The sequence below is a fragment of the Caenorhabditis briggsae genome, assembly GCF_000004555.2.
Source record: "Caenorhabditis briggsae complete genome, chrIII, whole genome shotgun sequence".
Lineage (NCBI taxonomy): Eukaryota > Metazoa > Nematoda > Chromadorea > Rhabditida > Rhabditidae > Caenorhabditis > Caenorhabditis briggsae.
This window is the reverse complement of record NC_013490.2, coordinates 5,200,567-5,218,045: the sequence shown is the minus strand read 5'-3', so window position 1 is coordinate 5,218,045 and position 17,479 is coordinate 5,200,567. Positions and strand designations below refer to the sequence as shown.

General features: G+C 40.4%; 3 protein-coding genes across 3 annotated transcripts; all 3 read left to right on the top strand.

The window, feature by feature from the left end:
• Positions 1 to 548: 548 nt before the first annotated feature.
• Positions 549 to 2,278, top strand: CBG18321 (the record flags this gene model as incomplete). Its single annotated transcript, XM_002642280.1, has 5 exons — positions 549 to 670; positions 717 to 1,128; positions 1,179 to 1,476; positions 1,524 to 2,014; positions 2,063 to 2,278. 5 exons carry the CDS (start codon positions 549 to 551, stop codon positions 2,276 to 2,278), a joined length of 1,539 nt encoding a protein of 512 aa, XP_002642326.1.
• A 4,088-nt stretch (positions 2,279 to 6,366) lies between these two features.
• Cbr-tat-3 lies at positions 6,367 to 11,857 on the top strand (the record flags this gene model as incomplete). The annotated part of the gene is made up of 11 exons (XM_045243743.1): positions 6,367 to 6,375; positions 7,175 to 7,296; positions 7,344 to 8,052; positions 8,098 to 8,568; positions 8,615 to 8,812; positions 8,924 to 9,323; positions 9,368 to 9,588; positions 9,638 to 9,901; positions 9,947 to 11,242; positions 11,291 to 11,557; positions 11,606 to 11,857. 11 exons carry the CDS (start codon positions 6,367 to 6,369, stop codon positions 11,855 to 11,857), a joined length of 4,209 nt encoding a protein of 1,402 aa, XP_045096446.1.
• A 4,074-nt stretch (positions 11,858 to 15,931) lies between these two features.
• On the top strand, positions 15,932 to 17,379 carry CBG18323 (the record flags this gene model as incomplete). The annotated part of the gene is made up of 6 exons (XM_002642282.1): positions 15,932 to 16,010; positions 16,063 to 16,311; positions 16,554 to 16,730; positions 16,784 to 16,878; positions 16,936 to 17,178; positions 17,230 to 17,379. 6 exons carry the CDS (start codon positions 15,932 to 15,934, stop codon positions 17,377 to 17,379), a joined length of 993 nt encoding a protein of 330 aa, XP_002642328.1.
• Between the last annotated feature and the right edge of the window lie 100 nt (positions 17,380 to 17,479).

Below are 17,479 nucleotides of genomic sequence, written 5' to 3'. Positions count from 1 at the left end.
AGAAGCGAAATGTTGTACATTCATGCCTATTTTTTCGATGAGTAAGGCGGTCATCAAGAGCATTTTCAGTCAGTATTCCTATTCTTAAAGCTCCAAAATTCCACGTCACTCTCTCTCTTCTCTCTTGTTCTCGCGTCATATTCGTTGTATTCGCAGTCGCATTGATGTCTGCGTCTCTAACTGCCACTCACTCTCGTTCCCTTCCTTGTCTCTCTTTTCTCGCTCCATTCGTGTCCTAACGGGCTTTTGGCAACGGCTCCGAAAAGGCCACGGCTTCATTGATTAATTGTTTTTTCTCGTATCTCAGGTGCTACCTGTTTCCTATCCGCGTTTTAGGTAGATTATGGAATTCCAGAAGTTCTATGAGTACGAATTTCAAAAAAAAAAACTATTACCATGACATTTCTCTTCTCCATATTTCAGACCTGAAAATCGATTGACTCTCCTGCCACTTTATCATTTGATTTTGTCCTTGTTATCAGTCGTTTCCACCTCATTTCCGTTTGTTTCAGGGTGCATTAGGGCAGTCTTCGTGCCGCATACAAAAAATGCTGCGAGGAAAAGTTGATCCGAAAAAGGAGGAGCAGGAGAGACTGCAAGGATTTCTTCTGGAAATGCTGAAAGAGGAGGAGAACAAGTATTGTGCAGATTGTCAAGCAAAGACTCCAAGGTAAAGCGATTTCTTTCCTATTCAATTCTAAAACAATAATTTTCAGATGGGCAGCATGGAACTTGGGAGTATTTATCTGCATCCGCTGTGCTGGAATCCACCGTAATCTCGGAGTTCACATTTCCAAAGTCAGATCCGTTAATCTGGACTCCTGGACACCGGAACAAGTGCAGACTATGCGTGTGATGGGAAACGAGAAAGCTCGACAAGTCTACGAACACGATCTTCCTGCACAATTCCGTCGTCCGACGAACGATCAGCAAATGGAACAGTTCATTCGCAGCAAGTACGAACAGAAGCGATACATTCTTCGCGATTTCGTTTACCCTCGAGTGGATGCCAGTGAATTGCCGAAGTCATTGTCACAAGCTTCGAAGAAAATCGGCACGCCAGTAGTGAGCATCGCGACACGTGGAAGCTCAGCAATCACAAGTAATGGTCACGGTTCTTCAGCTTCAGTGAGTTTGATAAATTCAAAATTATTCTCCCAAACAATAAGTATTCACAGGCGGCACCATCTCTACTCGATTTTTCTGATTCGTCTACCACTACTGCTCCCGCTAAGAATTCGGTCAATTTGTTTGATGATTTTGAAGGACTCAATCTGAACAGCTCATCCACACCAGCACCACCAGCTCCCGCTGCTGCTGTCAATGACGATTTTGATGATTTTGGCTCATTTGTATCTGCTAATTCACAAGCTGCAGCGCGGAACGCTGGTCTTGGAGGCTTTGCCGATTTTTCGTCGGCTCCGACTACTACTACTACTGCCACGACAGCAGTCCCATCCTCTTCAGGACTCGACGGTAATCGAAATTTCAATTGAAGTCATTTTTTAAAGCGTGTGTTTCAGATTTGACGGCATTGACGACGCCTTCAACCGAAAATGGAGGATCTGAAAAGAAGAAGACAAACGCTGACATTCTTTCACTTTTCGGTCCTTCTGGAGGCTCTTCTGCCCCGAACGTGGTGGCTCCAGGTGGATTTGCTGGATTCGGACTGCAGGCAGCACCACATCAAACACAACAAAATGCTTTCGCGTCATTTGGAGCTCCGCCGGTCCAACAGACACCTCAATCGCACGATATGTTCGGTGGACTATCAGGAATCAATTTTGGTGCTTCTGCTACTGCTCCAGTTCAAATGACGATGCAACACAATCCTCCACAAAATTTCGGCTCGTCGTTTGCACAAATTCCTTCTTCTCAATACCAAGGATTTGGAGGAATTAGCTCACCTTCATCGTTCAGTGCGAAGCAGACTCCAACGTCTCCAACAAATTCCTCACAGGGATTCAGTATTCCAAATAAGTCGAATGCCTTCGCGGATCTGGCCCTTGGCAAGGTATTGATAAGGTTTCAGTAGCAGATAGCATATATTTACCGCTTCCAGGTCATGAAGACAAACTACGGACAAAGTGCGCTTCACTCTGCTCCAGCACCATCGACAACCGGTAACCAGTCTATTCCAATGTCCACGTCTTCATCATTTGCCACAACAACAACAGCTGCCAACAATGACCTGTTCGACATGTTTGCTTCTGCACCTCCTCCGGTTCCTGTCACCGTCAACTCCTCATCCGGTCTGGATGACCTGCTAGGACTCTAGTCAATTTCTCTCCCCATAACTAGTCTTCTTCCCTGAATTGCATAATGTGACCTGTGATTTTTCCTTTCCTTCTATTCATCTTCTATAGGCACCTTCCTCCCAAAGTTGTGATAAACATAGTAACTTATTCTCGTCATTTCTGTTTAGTTGTGAGCTGATTGATCGGTTATCAGCATATCCTGACTATGTTTCAAATGTTAGTGAAGAACCCTTTCTCTATTCTTTTTTGCCCCTGGTTTCTTCCTGTTTCAGTCAATTTCCCTTCTCTCATACTAATTCGTGCTTAAATAACTTTTCTATTGAATGAAATGTATCGAGATAAGAAAGCATAAAAAACCAGTTTGTTTGGTTTCCTCCTGATGACGTAGTCCAACAACTTCTGGAGGTTGTACTATGACTGACCGTGGCATTTGGCTTGTTTGCTGGTAGACCGATTCTCGATAGTCTGTAATTGTGTTTTCGCCACTATTCTGAACAAAACGACGACATTATCCAGAATAATAGTGACAAAGAGTGTGTGTGTGTGGGTGCGCAGACTTTGTTCGCCCTGATTCCGGTAGTTCAGAGAACGGCGAATCAGAGAGGCGCAGATAGCAGATGAATGAGGCGGAATGCGCGAGATAGAATTCTTTCTTGGAGAGGAAGAAAGCCCACAATTAACAAAAGACTAAAACCAATTCCCTTTTCAGCAATTTATGGAATTCGTCAACAGTATTTACAAAATCCTGCCGAATTTTAATATTTTTTCTGAGTGTATTGAATTTTTGAATCCAAGTTAGATTTTCGCTTCACGTTTGCAATAAAATAAATCAGATTGCCATCGAAAACTGGCAATTTTTTCAAAACTCAAAACTCGACCACAGTATCCCGATTAAAGGCGCACAGCGAAAAACTTTTTCGGGTTTCAGAGCAAAAAGCTGTTTGGTTTTTTTGATTGTTTTTTTCGTGCGATTTTTTGATATTTCTGAAGATATTACATTTTTTGAAATTTTTCGCTTTGAATTCACACCAGAAACCTGATTGCCATCGAAAATCACATAAATTCAAATAATCAAAATTTAATTACAGTATACCAGATTAAAGGCGCTTAGCGGAAAGCTTCCTTGGGTCTCATAACGAAAATCCCTATGGTCTTTCTGAATCAAAAATTAGATTTCTTTTTGTTTTTTTGCTCCATTTTTCGACGAAATAAGAATTTAAATCGGATTTTTTCTGTAATTTTCAAGAAACTTGTACTTCAATATTCGTTGTTCTGTCTTTTTGTAAGTGGAAACATATTCAATCTTCCTCTGTATCGAACTAGTAGAATTTAATTATTTTTGTCGAACTGTCATCCTTTGGAGATGCAGTAAAGTGTGATTCATTCACAATGTGAATTTTTCAATCAGGACTCTGCCGAACTTGTAAAGAGGCTCCATTTTTTTCTACAAAACATTCAGAAACCAGCAAGCTTCAGTAGTTTTTCGCCTGCAAGCTGTTGAATGTTTCTCTCCTAAATTTTAAGTCCAAACTCCGTCGCCCCCGAGTATTTCGTAAAAATCACCGGCCACACAAGTCACAAACTACGGGGGCCACCACCTCCTGCCATCGCCATCGCCATCACAAAACCAAACGGTACAATAGTAAATAGAAAGAAACTCCTCTTTTTCTGGCGCCTGAGTTTATTTTAGACAACTTGTAAACACAAAAGTGTTCTCTCTATTTGTCATGCTCCTCAAATCGCGTTGGACTACGCTCAGATGTCCAGAGAGACTACAAAATAAGAAAATTTTCTAGAAATTAGGTGTCAGGGATCTATGGATCTTCTTGCACGTTTCCGTTTCTTATTTTGACTACCTCCCTCGACTTCCTGTGTTCTTCTGACTCACTTTTTCAGGTGTTTCCTTTTTTTCGCTCTTATCTAACTGAGTAGCAGCTTGTTTTTATTTTTCTCCTGCTCATCATGTTTTACATTATTTTAGTATTATTATAGTAAAATGTCGGAGCTGTAACCTAAAAAATAATTATTTTCCGGATGTATTTTCTTGTTTTTTTCGTCAAGTTTTCACCTGAACATCGAGAAAATAAATTTGAAAAAAAAAACATTTTTAGGTTACGGTAGTTGTCGTTGCGGGACCTCCAGCCTAAATGATAATTCATGTAAACTTTAAAGGTTCAGAAATTCCTCACTCATTCAAATTCTTCTCCGTCTCTCATCTCTCTCGTCTAGATTCAAATGCTTTATGAGTCCCCTAATATTCCCATGCACAGTTCACTCCCTCTGCTCTATGTGCTCTTTGAGCCGAAACCTTTTCCATTTCTTCGCGCCCTCCTCTTCTTCTTCTACCCAACCAACCCCATTTACTTTCTGCTTCCTTTGCCCTCTGGTATTTACTTAGACCATCGAAAACGTAGAAAAATCGGAGCGATGGCAGAAAGTTGTCTCTTCAATATCCTTGTGATTACTAGCTTCGAAACCTGCGCATAGTTTGAATTTTTGTTATTTTTTAGTTTTTGAAATCTCCTCCTACAGTAATGATTCGTCACTTTTTCCCTGGGTTTTAATCCTGTGTTTATCATTCTGGTATAAAAATTTAAGCTGTGGAAAAGAAACGCCGGACTGGAGGTCCCACAACGACAACTACCGTAACCTAAAAGTAGTTTTTTTTAGATTGAATTTTTCTTTTTTCGCTGCTTTCCGTCGATTTTTCTGTTTTTGCTAATAGTGAAAAAATTGACTAAAAACGCCCAAAAAGGAAGATAATAAATCCGGGAAAAATCCTTTTAGGTTACTGTAGTTGGGACATCCAGCCACGGCCTCCGGCGTTTCTCTTCCACAGCTCCAACTCTCTTCCACAGCTCCAACTCTTCCACAGCTCCAACTTTCTCTTCCACAGCTCCAACTTTTTTTTACCAGAGCAATATCTAGTTACCGTAAAACATGTTCTAGAAGGGCCCCTTTAATCGAAGGGCCCCTTTAATAGAAGAGCTTCATTCAAAATGTGCCTTTAAATAAAATAAATTCCGTAGGTTTTTTTTGTGAAAAGTACTTCAGAAATTCCAAAATTTCGCAGAAATTTGTTTCAATATGTTTTTTGCTCAAAAAGTTCTTAATTTTCTTGAATTTTCATGCGTTTTGAACGAAAATTTGCCTGTTTTTTAAATAAAAAACTTCGGAAAAAATGACATGAAAAATAGAAGAGCTCCCTCTAATTGAAGGGCTCCATAGGTGCCCTGGAACAATAGAAGGGCCGACCCTTCAAATACAGGTTTTACGGTATTTCTATTACATCAGAACAATAATACTAAAACAGTGGGATTATAAATAGTTGGCATATTCTCATCTAGAGAGAACATAAGCTTAATGTAAGAGACGTTTAGATACAGAGATAGCGGACACAGGGACACAGAAAAGTACTCGTTTTTGCCTGCGCTAGCACGAGATCTTCCGCACCCGCGCGATTGCAGCTGTTCATATCCTGAGGATTTTTTTCTTATTTTCTCTCTCTCCCCAATCTCTTCTCAACCGTCTCATTTTCAAACGTCTTCCGGGTAGCTGTGTACGTATGCCTCGGCAGTTTTTATTTGAAAAAAAAGGTTGAAACGAGACCATTTTGCTGTTGTTGGCTGAATTGAAAACCCCTATCTCTCTCTCTCTCTCTCGCTTTCCTTTGCATTCACAACACAGAACGTCTTCTCGAACTATATGAACTTTCTTTTCTTTTTTTAGGGTTTCCCTGGTTCTAAATCCGAATCATGTGCCACTAGTACAGTAACCCGAAATTTGGGTTTTCTCACTCTTGACCCCGTGAACTTGAAAAATCTAGGACATCAGAGGAAACCAAGCGTTGCAAAATTTTAGGTCTTGCTTTTCAGTCATACTATAGCCAACTGCCCTTATAGCTACTAGACTTATCTCCGAATCGTGTATGCTTACTGTAGTTTCATTCAACTCAAAAATTTCAAATTTCCAGAACGCCGCTCGATTCGCAAATCAATGTAGGAAAGTGTGAACGGCACTTGAAACGACTCGAAAAATCAACACCCAAATTTTTATAAATCCAGCTGTGCGTGTTTATATCGTATTCTCGGTTATCAGAGAATTGTGAATGAGCAAGGTAGGTTGTGAAGAAGAGACTCTAGATTTTAATTGGTTTTCGATGAAGACGAAAAATCAAGAAAAAAAAAGAGAGAAGAGAAGAGATAGAGATCGCGCAACGCTATGTCTCGATCTCCTATTCGGAATATTTTTGAAAAAAGAAAAAAATATTCGTTATCGAATTAATCTTTGGTGGACGACATCCATTCGGGATGGAGTCTGACCAGCGATGTTCGGAAATTCCTATTCTGAAAATTTTGGATTTTCGGAATTTTCCGATTTAAAAAATTGAAATTTTTGGAATTTTTAAAAATTCGGAATTTCGAATTTTCCTGATGTTTAAAAGTTATGGAATTTCAGAATTTTAAAAATTTGAAAACCTCGGAATTTTTGGATTTTCAAAAAATTCTGACTTTCCGGATTTTCGAAAATTCGGAATTTTCAGATTTTGAAAATCTCGAATTTTCGGAATTTTCAAAAATTCGGGATTTCCGGATTTGCGAATTCCGTTCCGAACAACCCTGGCGAACCACCATATATGGGTTACTTGGTGTCCTATGGTGTAAGGCACCTCGGCAGCTTTTTCGGAGGCTCTTACACGGCTCAATTTTGAAAAGCTAGCTCGGCAGCTATATGTATTATACTTAGAATCATGAGAGGAATCTAATGGTATAGGTTGCCGAGCAAGTAAACCAACACAGAAAAAGTTTTTTTCGTAGCTTGCTCGACAAGCCTAATTACACCAATGTCGGCCATGTATGCGAACCACAGGACAGCTATAGGAGGTTCAGAACTTTAGATGGATTTGTTACTTTCAGAAATCGGTGGGCTCGGACGTGGAGGCGTCAACGTCGAACTCGAGTAGCGCTTTGTACGATACGACAACAACATCAAAAGGACATCATCGTCGAACATCTTCATTATGGGTACCTCCAACAAGGTTAGAAAAGGAAAAGTCAGACCCACATAGTTAAGACCATTTTTCAGGCCTATCTTCTCGTCACCAACTCAGGTCATCAAAGAGAAAGCCGAGAATGGGGGGAGAATTCTGAAGTCGCATCCTGTGACACGATGGCTCTTCCCGAGTCAGCCGATACTTCCACAACAGAGAATCGTAGTGCCGAACAATCAGAAAGAACCACCTCCACGATATGAGCAACCGAATCGGCGATACTGTGGAAATCGAATATCAACAACCAAGTACAGTGTGCTAACTTTCATTCCGAAGAACTTGTTCGAACAGCTTCACCGAGCTGCCAATCTCTATTTCATCTTCATTGTAATCCTCAATATGATCATTGGAGCATTCGGAAAGTACATTTCGGTCATGCCGATTGCTTTTGTGCTTGGTATAACAGCAATCAAAGACGCTTTCGAAGACTATCGTCGCTACAAATCCGATCAAAAAATCAACCATTCAACGTGTCGTGTGTGGGACGCAAGTCAACAAAGATACCGAAAGCTCGAGTGGCAAAACATCTTGGTTGGCGATTTCGTTCATTTATCCCATGACGAAATAATCCCGGCTGACATCTTATTGTTGCGAAGCAGTGATGTGAACGGCGTTTGTTATGTGGAGACATGTAATTTGGATGGAGAAAGTAACCTTAAACAGAGACAAGCCATCAGAGCAATGGGAAAATATCACAATTCTAATGTTCCGTTGGAATATTCTCCATCGGAATTCAACTACAGAGTGGGTACTAAAAATTTCGATTACATGTGATTTTGTCATATTCAGATCGCTTGTGAAGGACCAACTACGGATGTGTACAAGTTCGAAGGAAGGTTGGAAGCAATGGAAGGCGGGCCACCATTGGCTCGAGAGTTCACCATTTTAGCCAAAGAGAATGTTCTTTTGCGCGGATGTGTTGTTAAGAATACGGATTTCGTCGAGGGTATCGTACTGTATGCCGGAAAGGATACAAAAGCCATGCTGAACAACAGTGGACCAAGGTACAAGCGAAGTTCTCTGGAGAAGATGACCAACATTGATATTCTCTGGAGTGTCTGTACCCTTCTCGCCCTCTGTGTTCTTGGAGCAGTTCTATCCGGGGTTTGGCTCCGAAACTACTCGACTCCCTACACTGTTCCTTTCCTCGTCTTCATTCATCCAAATTCTTCGTATCACAACAACAACGATTCACAATACAAGTACAGTCCATCGTACGAGTCTTGGTTCAGTTTCTGGAGCTATATTATTGTCTTACAAGTGAGTCTTTGATTCAAGAAATCAATTTTAATAATTTCTTGTCCAGGTCATGATTCCAATTTCTCTATACGTCTCGATTGAGTTCATCAAGATTTTCCAAGTGTGGTTCATGTCTCAAGATCGTAACATGTACTATGATAAAGTGGACAAACGATTACAATGCAGAGCACTGAATATCACTGAGGAATTGGGTCAGATACAGTATGTGATGTCTGACAAAACAGGAACATTGACTGAGAATCAGGTGAGACACCTTCACTTTTTAAAATTAAAATGCGTTCATTCATTTTTATAAAGATTTCATTTTTATTTTATTTTTTTTTTAATGCGTTCATTCATTTTTATAAACTTTCAGATGGTATTCCGAAGATGTTCTGTGAATGGAAGTGATTTTGGAGGAAGGCCCGTTCTAGATGCCGTTGATTCTTCTCTCGAACTAGTAGCTTCGAATCTACGTAGTAACCAACCGACAGAGAAGAAACTACAGTTGGCAGCTCTAGCAGAAGCAGCAGCCAACACAGGTCGACTAAGGCCTTCTCGAGATCCTGCTCTAGAATCGAAACTCGCTTCAAGCGTTCTGAAACAAGGAGCTGATATTGATGACCCGGTTTTTGCATTCTTCCTCACGTTGGCCATCTGCAACACTGTCGTTGTTAATGCGAAACCTCACGAAGATTTGATGGATCCAGATGGAGATATTGTGAATAGTCGATTTGCAACGGAAGAGGACGCACTGTCACCGAAACGGGAGAGTAGTACGGATAGCATAACGGGGAACAAAATGTTGGCTGATGTAAAGAAGAAAGCTTATCGTCCAACTCGTCGACTCCAGTGGTTGCAGAAGAGAAAACAGCTGCAGAGGATGGTTTTGAAGAAATCGAGCTGATTGAATTTCCAGAAGTCGGCAAGACGGAAGATACGCAACCTTCTGATAAAGAGATCAATGTAATTGAGAAAAAGGACGAGGAAAAAGAAGGATCGAACAATTACAACGGAGAAAGAAAAGAAGGAAAAGGATTTGTGAGTTAAATTATTCTGTTTTTTTTCTAATAGTTTTCTAATTTTCCAGGGTATCCTTCATCGTCCCTCGATTCTATCAGTTCCGTTTGCCAAGCTAAAAGGAATCAAAAGTCCGTTCCGTCGATCGGTGGACAAACGTTCAAGCTCGTCGGACGTCAATGCACCACCGCCACATTCGTTTTACGATTCTGAGTCACCCGATGAATTGGCGCTTGTTGAAGCCGCAAGAGAATATGGCGTCCGGTTGTTGAAACGACGATTTGATGATGTCGTAGTGTACTTACGTCATTCGACCAGAAGCGTCAAGTATAAAGTGAGATAAGAGAGGGATGTAATCTATTCTAAATTATGAATTCAGGTACTCCACACACTTCCATTCGATGCAGATCGGAAACGAATGTCGGTGATTATTCGCGAGAATACAGGATCGAAACGGATCATTGTGTTGACTAAAGGCGCAGACGCCACCGTGTTGCCAGTTCTGAGCAATGAATTCTGCACGTCAACAAGAGGAGAAGAAGTTATATTCAAAGCTCAAGAACATCTGACTATGTATGCCAAAGAAGGTCTTCGAACATTGTGTCTCTCGATGAGAGTATGGACAGAAGAAGAATATCTTGAATGGAAAGAGAAACACGAAGAGGCCGAGTTGGATGTGGTGGATAAGGAAACACTGGTTGCTGAAAGTATTCTCCGCGCTGAACAAGATCTGGAACTTCTTGGAGTGACTGCCATTGAGGATAGATTGCAAGATGGAGTTCCAGAATGTATTCATTCACTTCGAGAAGCTGGTATCAGAGTATGGGTTCTCACTGGAGATAAAATCGAAACAGCTGTGAATATTGCCTATTCATCAAGACTATTTTCTCCGTCAATGGATCTACTCAATATTGGAGCGAATGGAGTTCGAGCTGTTTCTGATCTTTTAGGAGAGCATTTGAAACGAATCGCCAGAGCTCAAGAGGTCTCAATCGATGCTACAGATTCATTTGGATTGGTGTTGAACGCAGCTACAATGAGCTACTGTCTGGATCCACACAACGTTGATCGGTTTGTGAAACTTCTTCGTGGATGTCGATCCGTATTGTGTTGCCGTGCGACGCCTCTTCAAAAAGCTCAATTGGTAAATTTGGCGAAAAATCATTTGAAAGGAAAAGTGTTAGCCATTGGAGACGGTGCGAATGATGTCAGCATGATTCAAGGAGCCGATGTTGGAGTTGGTCTCTCAGGACAAGAAGGAATGCAGGCGGTGATGTCTTCTGATTTCGCCATGGCTCGATTCCGATTCTTATCAAATCTTCTACTTATACATGGACATTGGAACTACTACCGTCTGGCCCAAACAATTTTGTATTTCTTCTACAAAAACGCAATGCTGGTTTTCGTCATCTTCTGGTATCAAATATTCAATGGATTCTCAGCTCAAGTTCCCATAGATCCGGTTTATTTGATGGTTTACAATCTCATATTCACTTCGGTTCCTCCACTTCTTTTCGGTTGCCTCGACCAGGACGCAAGTGCAGAATTACTATTGGACTGTCCCAAATTATATGGACAAGGACGACTCGGTAAACGATACCGGTGGTATTCGTTCTGGATAAACATGCTGGATGCGATTTGGCAGAGTCTTGTTGTCTATTTTATATGTCACTTTGTGAGTTGAATTGACTTTTTAAAACAAAAAAGCAAAACTAAATTTCAGACATATCGTGGAAGCAATGTTGATATGTGGACTTTCGGACATCTTCTAGTCACACAACTGATCATCGTCAACACATTCCATTTGGCACTGTTCGTTCAGTACTGGACTTGGCCAATGTTCTGGTCCATGTTCCTTTCCGTTCTTCTCTTCTTCATTTGTGCCCTTCTGTACAATGGATTCGTCACCGCCAACTGGACGTGGACCAATGTCAAGGATCCTCCATCTATGGTTTCGCTGAAAGCGTTTTCCAGTCTCGAGTTTTGGATGGTGAGTTTTTAAAAATCTTTTATAATTTTCTATATCTGAGTTTTTCAGGCTCTTTGTGTATCCGTGATTCTGTGCCTAGTTCCCAGATACGTCATCACAGCCATCGTCAACACAGTTTCTCCATCAACCACTCTTCGAACAAGGCTAGGTGCTGAAGATGGTATCAAGAAGTCTGAATCCAGATTCGCTTCATGTGCTGTCGGATGTCTGTCTGCTCCTTTCAAGTGCATCCGACTATGTTGTAAAAAGAAGCCCACAGCTCATGTAAGTACACATACACATGCCCTTTTTGAAATTTAATACTCTTTATTCTTTCAGCTCGAAGAAGTTCACTGAAAAGCATCAAAATCTCGATTCATCATCTCCTATCACATTTCCATGCCCCTATATCCACTTTTTTTTTCGTTTTGAACCCCAATTTCGCTGTCTCATTGTCGTACCATTCTCCTCATTCTCATACATCATCATCATCCAAACCTTACGAGTTTTGCCAAATTTGAGCGGGTCGCGTCTTTTCTCTCTTCCTAATTGCTCGTTATTTTCGATCGGCTTTAGGTTCAGTTTTTGATCAACTGACCACCCTCCCCCCCCACCCCCACCCACCTCGATATCATTTTACTTGCACACGATTGATTTGTACTCGATTGCTCAGTTTTAACACACACCCCCCTTACTCATTGTACAATATCGCGACATCCCCGTTCTTCCTGGATATCAGGAAACATTTTTACAGTATCCCAGTACTTTTTTTTCCATAAGACGAGGTGTTGAAATTAACATTAGAGATATCTTCTAGAAACTCATTGCTTTTTTAATAAAATTTTATGAAGGTTGTCTTTATTGCATCCAGTGAAGCTTTGCTCACATTGGGATTATTCTGAATTGATGAACATTGTGAATAAGAATTCGCAAAAACATGTATTTGAAAATTCTAATTTCATTCTGATTTTTTGAAAATTCCGACCGGAATTTTTCCGAAAATTTTGGCAAATAATTCGGAGGGTACAGAAATTTTGGGGTCATTGGGGTACAAAGCAATTTAGGGGTACAAAATCCTCAATTCGGGGGTACAAAATACCTGAAAAAGGCTTAGTTTGTACCCCCGAATTGTCGATTTTGTACCCCTAAATCACTTTGTACACTTTGTACCCCTTTACCCCCGAATTGTTGTACCCCCGAATTGTTGTACCCTCCGAATTATGTGCCGAAAATTTTCTTCCGAATCAGAAATTGTTGAACTACAGTATGTCAAAGGCGCAAGGCAAAATTTCTCTCGCGGGCTTCGAGAGGAAATATTTTTGTAATTTTTTCGTTTCTGGAAAATTGGAAGATTTGTCAATTTTTCTCCGTTCTTTTTTCGGGTTTCTGATGGAGAAGTGGGATTTCTATTTTCAAATTGAAATTTTAACAACCGAAAATTCTTAATTTTTAAAATTCAGAATTTTTGATTCCGAACATCCTCGCTCACATGATTTATAATAATAGAAATCAACCTATTTTCAACTGTTCGCTTGAAATAAACAATCAAAAATAGGTTAGCAAGGAGCACGGGATATACTTATTATCAGTCAGTTAGGTTTTTTTTGAAGTCGCTTCTGGAAAGAGTTAGGATTTCGAGGCAAAGGGACGCGGAGACCAGTTGTCAGCTGTCTTGCTCTCTCTTCAAAAAGATAGATATTGTTGAAATTGGAGACTCAGACGTGTCTCGGTCTCTTCTTCCTTCGTATTTGTGACGAGAATCGCGAAGCGCCCAGCGAAACAGCTGAGTGGTGGGAACCGAGAGAGTGTTCAACTCGTTAGAGACGCCAGACATCTGTATATTGATTGGGCCGCCCGGGGCAGGAGATGCAGACGAGGTGGAGGCGGACCCTGCTGAATTATTTTTTTTAGCTTTTGGGAACTTTCAGAATTAAAAGTTCTTTTCTTTTCTAATTTTGCTCCTAGTGCTGTGGAATGTGTGGTCGTCTAATTAGACCATTTAGATTATAATGTCGCTCTTTGTCGTTATCGCCGAAAAATATCTTCCTTCCCTCTTTTTTTTGCACAGTTGCCATTTTTCTCTACTTAACATGAAACGATAAGACTCTAAAGACATCAAAACTAAACATTTTCATTGTTTATTAAATATTGAAATTTCATCATCTCTTGAATTGCACATTGGTAATTTAAATATTCAAATTGGAATTTACGGCATGTCAGTTTCTAAATGCTCTTCTTCTTCTTCTTTTTCTTTTTAATTGACCAATTGAACATTCATTTATCAAAAGTTCTGAACTATTATTTGTTTTGAATAGATCACGAGCAGTGGTGGTTTTTTTTTCAAACATAAAGAAAACAATTCTCCATCTCCACCTAGAATTTTCCAACGAATTTCGTCAGACTGATGCCAAAATTCTCCCCTTGTTGAAACATTCAATTTTCCCTCTTCTACTATCCTGCCGTTTGCCAATCCAATCTTCTTCGCTCTTTTTTATTTCTTCTTTCTCGCCGTTGCGTTGCGTCGAGGAGCTCTCCCTCTATTTGCCGCTTCTGTATTTGATCAAGCCTGCCTCCGTCACTCATTTTGCTCCTTGCTGATGCTGCTCGTCTTTAAACTGATTTCTCCCTTCGACCGGTCCATATGAAACTCAAGCAGAGTGTACTTTCTGTGTCAGCTGTAGTCCATGCGCCACGTGTCTGATCGTGCTATGTTCCCTCTTTCACTTCCTTATCTTTTGTTGCCTGATTCCTAACTATAAGTCTTGGCTTTGTTCTTCACGGTTGATTAGTCATAAACGGTTTAGGAAGAAAGAATAGGTTGTCAGTTTTCAGACTTGAATAGTTTTTCAAATGTACTTCTTTCCGTCTATACAGTTCACACTTCACAGCACACCCAAACACAACCATCCAGTCTTTCATTCCTTCGATGACGTGATAGATTCAATGACGATGATCACTGGAGACGAGTTTTTTTTTGGTTTTTCGTCGAACTAATATAACTCATAACACCCATAATACCATCTGGTTTAGTGTTCGGTATCACTGAAGGGATGTTCTGAATGGTCTTTTCAGAATTTTGGAACCACACTTCGGAATTCTATTCCAAACTTTTCAAAAGGAATTATTCCGGTTAGAATTTGCTCGGAATTTTTGAAGTTTTGAATTCCGTTCCGAACATCCCTGGTATCTCTGGAAAAAATAGGAAAATGTTCTAAAAAGTCTGATCCGTCCTGTTGACTTTTCTATTTGCTTGACTTCTATGTGATAAGTGTTCTGTTTTGATTCTCTATTATTGAATCGATTGCAGCAGCTGCTGGTGTAAACTGTTATTTTTGTATTCTCGGTCACCAACTAAATTGTATCAAGCTGCAACGCGTTTCAATCAGATCAAGGACGTTTTTTGTGTTGTTGTTGCGAAGTTCAGCACGGTTTTTCTGTGTCAGTGACATCAGCAAATATTTCAAAGGCATTTCCACCTATCTCTCTTCTCTTCGCTATCCTTTTTTCCTTAGTTATGTTTGTGTCTCTACGTGAGAAACTTAAAGAAAAGTTTCCGAGAGAAATCTCCGATCCGCTGACGCTTCGATCGTCCAGCTGTTCGATGGCGCTTCGGACTTTGACCTTCCCATTCTTGGTTCCATCATCACTGATCTTCGATTCGCACTTTCCCTCTTATCACACTAGTTTACTTAATTTATTGATCAATCGCGCTACGGAACAAATTCAGAATGGTTGATATAGTCGGGCAGTAATGCTACCCACGTTTTTATGGCTGTCGATCTCTATAGGTTAATCAAAAGAAGGAAAGAACGACTTGAATCTTGGTCAGATCAAACTTTGGAGATCAATCGAACCTCCATGTGATTTGTTGTTAGTTATTCTTGCAGGCCTTCTTCTCTTATTTTATCATAACCTTCATCGAAATTCCCATTCACACATTTTTTGAATCTTGATTTTTAATGTTTTGACCATTCTACCACTTTGACCTGTTTTCTGTACCTCACTGGACGAACAATGATCAATCTAATTAAAAATGAGAAAAATGCTTCCTCAAACTTTCTTTTTTGTTTTTTTTTCGTATCCTCCTCCCTCACACCGCCGCTCAGGTGACACTGAAGTCTCGGAGCCACTATTACACTTTAACTCCATGCATTCACTTTGTTCTTCTTTCAATTCTATCTTTCTCTAACTTAATATTTTTACGACTCTTATTGATGTACTAGTTCAATTTGTTTTCAATTGCAGGAGTCACCAGCAGACACTCAATTCTTGTCACCCAGACTTTGGACGCCTCCTCCTCTCTTCCATGTATCTTTAAAAAATATTCCGATTCTCAGACGACTCTAGATACGCAAATCTAATACTTTTTTGAAAATTCCGGTAAACAATCGAAAAATGGTCGCCGGTGTGAGGTTACTCGCATACGGACGGTTAGCAGTCAGAGCAGTTTTCTCAGCAAGTGCTCTTGATCTTGGTAAATTGATTTTTATATCTTGAACTGAAGACCCAATTGGACAGTTTTATAGGCGCAGCTGTAGGTCCAGAAGCAATCAGTACTGGTAGACGAGGTCTCTCGAGTAGTTCTTCAAAGCCAGCAAAGCCATCAAATGAAGGATCATCCTCACCAGCCAGCAGTGCACACGTAGAGAATGTGATTGCCAGTTGCGCAGGATTCCCAAAGGATATGCTCAATGGTCCATCTACAGTACTCGACAAGGGCGTATATGGTGATGACGCCTGGTTTATTTCAAGATTCAAGAACACATTTGTAGTTGGTAAGTTTTTGAGCTCACGAATGCTCCCAAAGAGAAAAATGACGGAAGCGCCCCAAAGTTCCTGAATTGCACTGAAAAATCCTAGCCATGTTTTTCAAAATCTATTCTCTAGCAATTGTAGCCTGGGTCATTCTCCATCTGAAAAGAGAGAAATCTTGCATACAGGAGCTTCCCAGGAAAAGATTTTGAGCTAGAATTAAAAACAATTATTCATTTTTTATTATCAAAATTTTGGTTTCCAGGAGTGGCAGATGGTGTTGGTGGATGGAGAAAATATGGAATCGATCCATCTGCATTTTCTCGAAGACTAATGAAAGAGTGTGAGAAACGTGTGCAAGGAGGAGAATTTGATCCAAAAAGGCCCGACTCACTGCTAGATTTTGCATTTAGAGCATCTGCCGAGGCGCCGAGGCCTGTTGGTAAGAACCCTACAGACTAATCGATTTATATATTCTCAATTTATGTTTTCCAGGATCTTCAACAGCATGCGTTCTTGTTGTTCATCAAGAAAAGTTGTATTCGGCGAATCTTGGAGACTCTGGATTCATGGTCGTTCGAAACGGAAAGGTGAATATCTAATTCTAATTCATATGAATCAAAACTAAAATTTTCTACGATTTTTAGGTCATTTCTAAAAGCCGCGAACAAGTGCACTATTTCAATGCTCCATTCCAACTGACACTCCCACCAGAGGGATACCAAGGATTCATTGGAGATAGGGCGGATATGGCTGATAAAGAAGAGATGGATGTGAAGAAAGGAGATATCATCCTCCTGGCCACAGATGGTGTTTGGGACAATTTGAGTGAAAATCAGGTGCTCGATCAGTTGAAGGCGTTGAATGAGGGAAAGGGAAATGTTCAAGAAGTGAGTTTTTAGATCAAATGGTTTTCCAAAGAAGTAAATTGATAATTTCAGGTTTGTAATGCATTGGCTCTCACAGCACGCAGGTTAGCATTCGACTCGAAGCACAACAGCCCGTTTGCTATGAAGGCCCGTGAACACGGATTTTTAGCTCCAGGAGGGAAGCCAGATGATATCACTCTTGTGCTTCTTCTCATCGCTTAAAAAAGCTCATTTCCCTTTAATTTTTATCAGTTCTGTTAGATTTAGTTGTTCTCCTTCCTTTGTTTTAAATCATACGGTTCCTTCTTCTCATCACCAAATA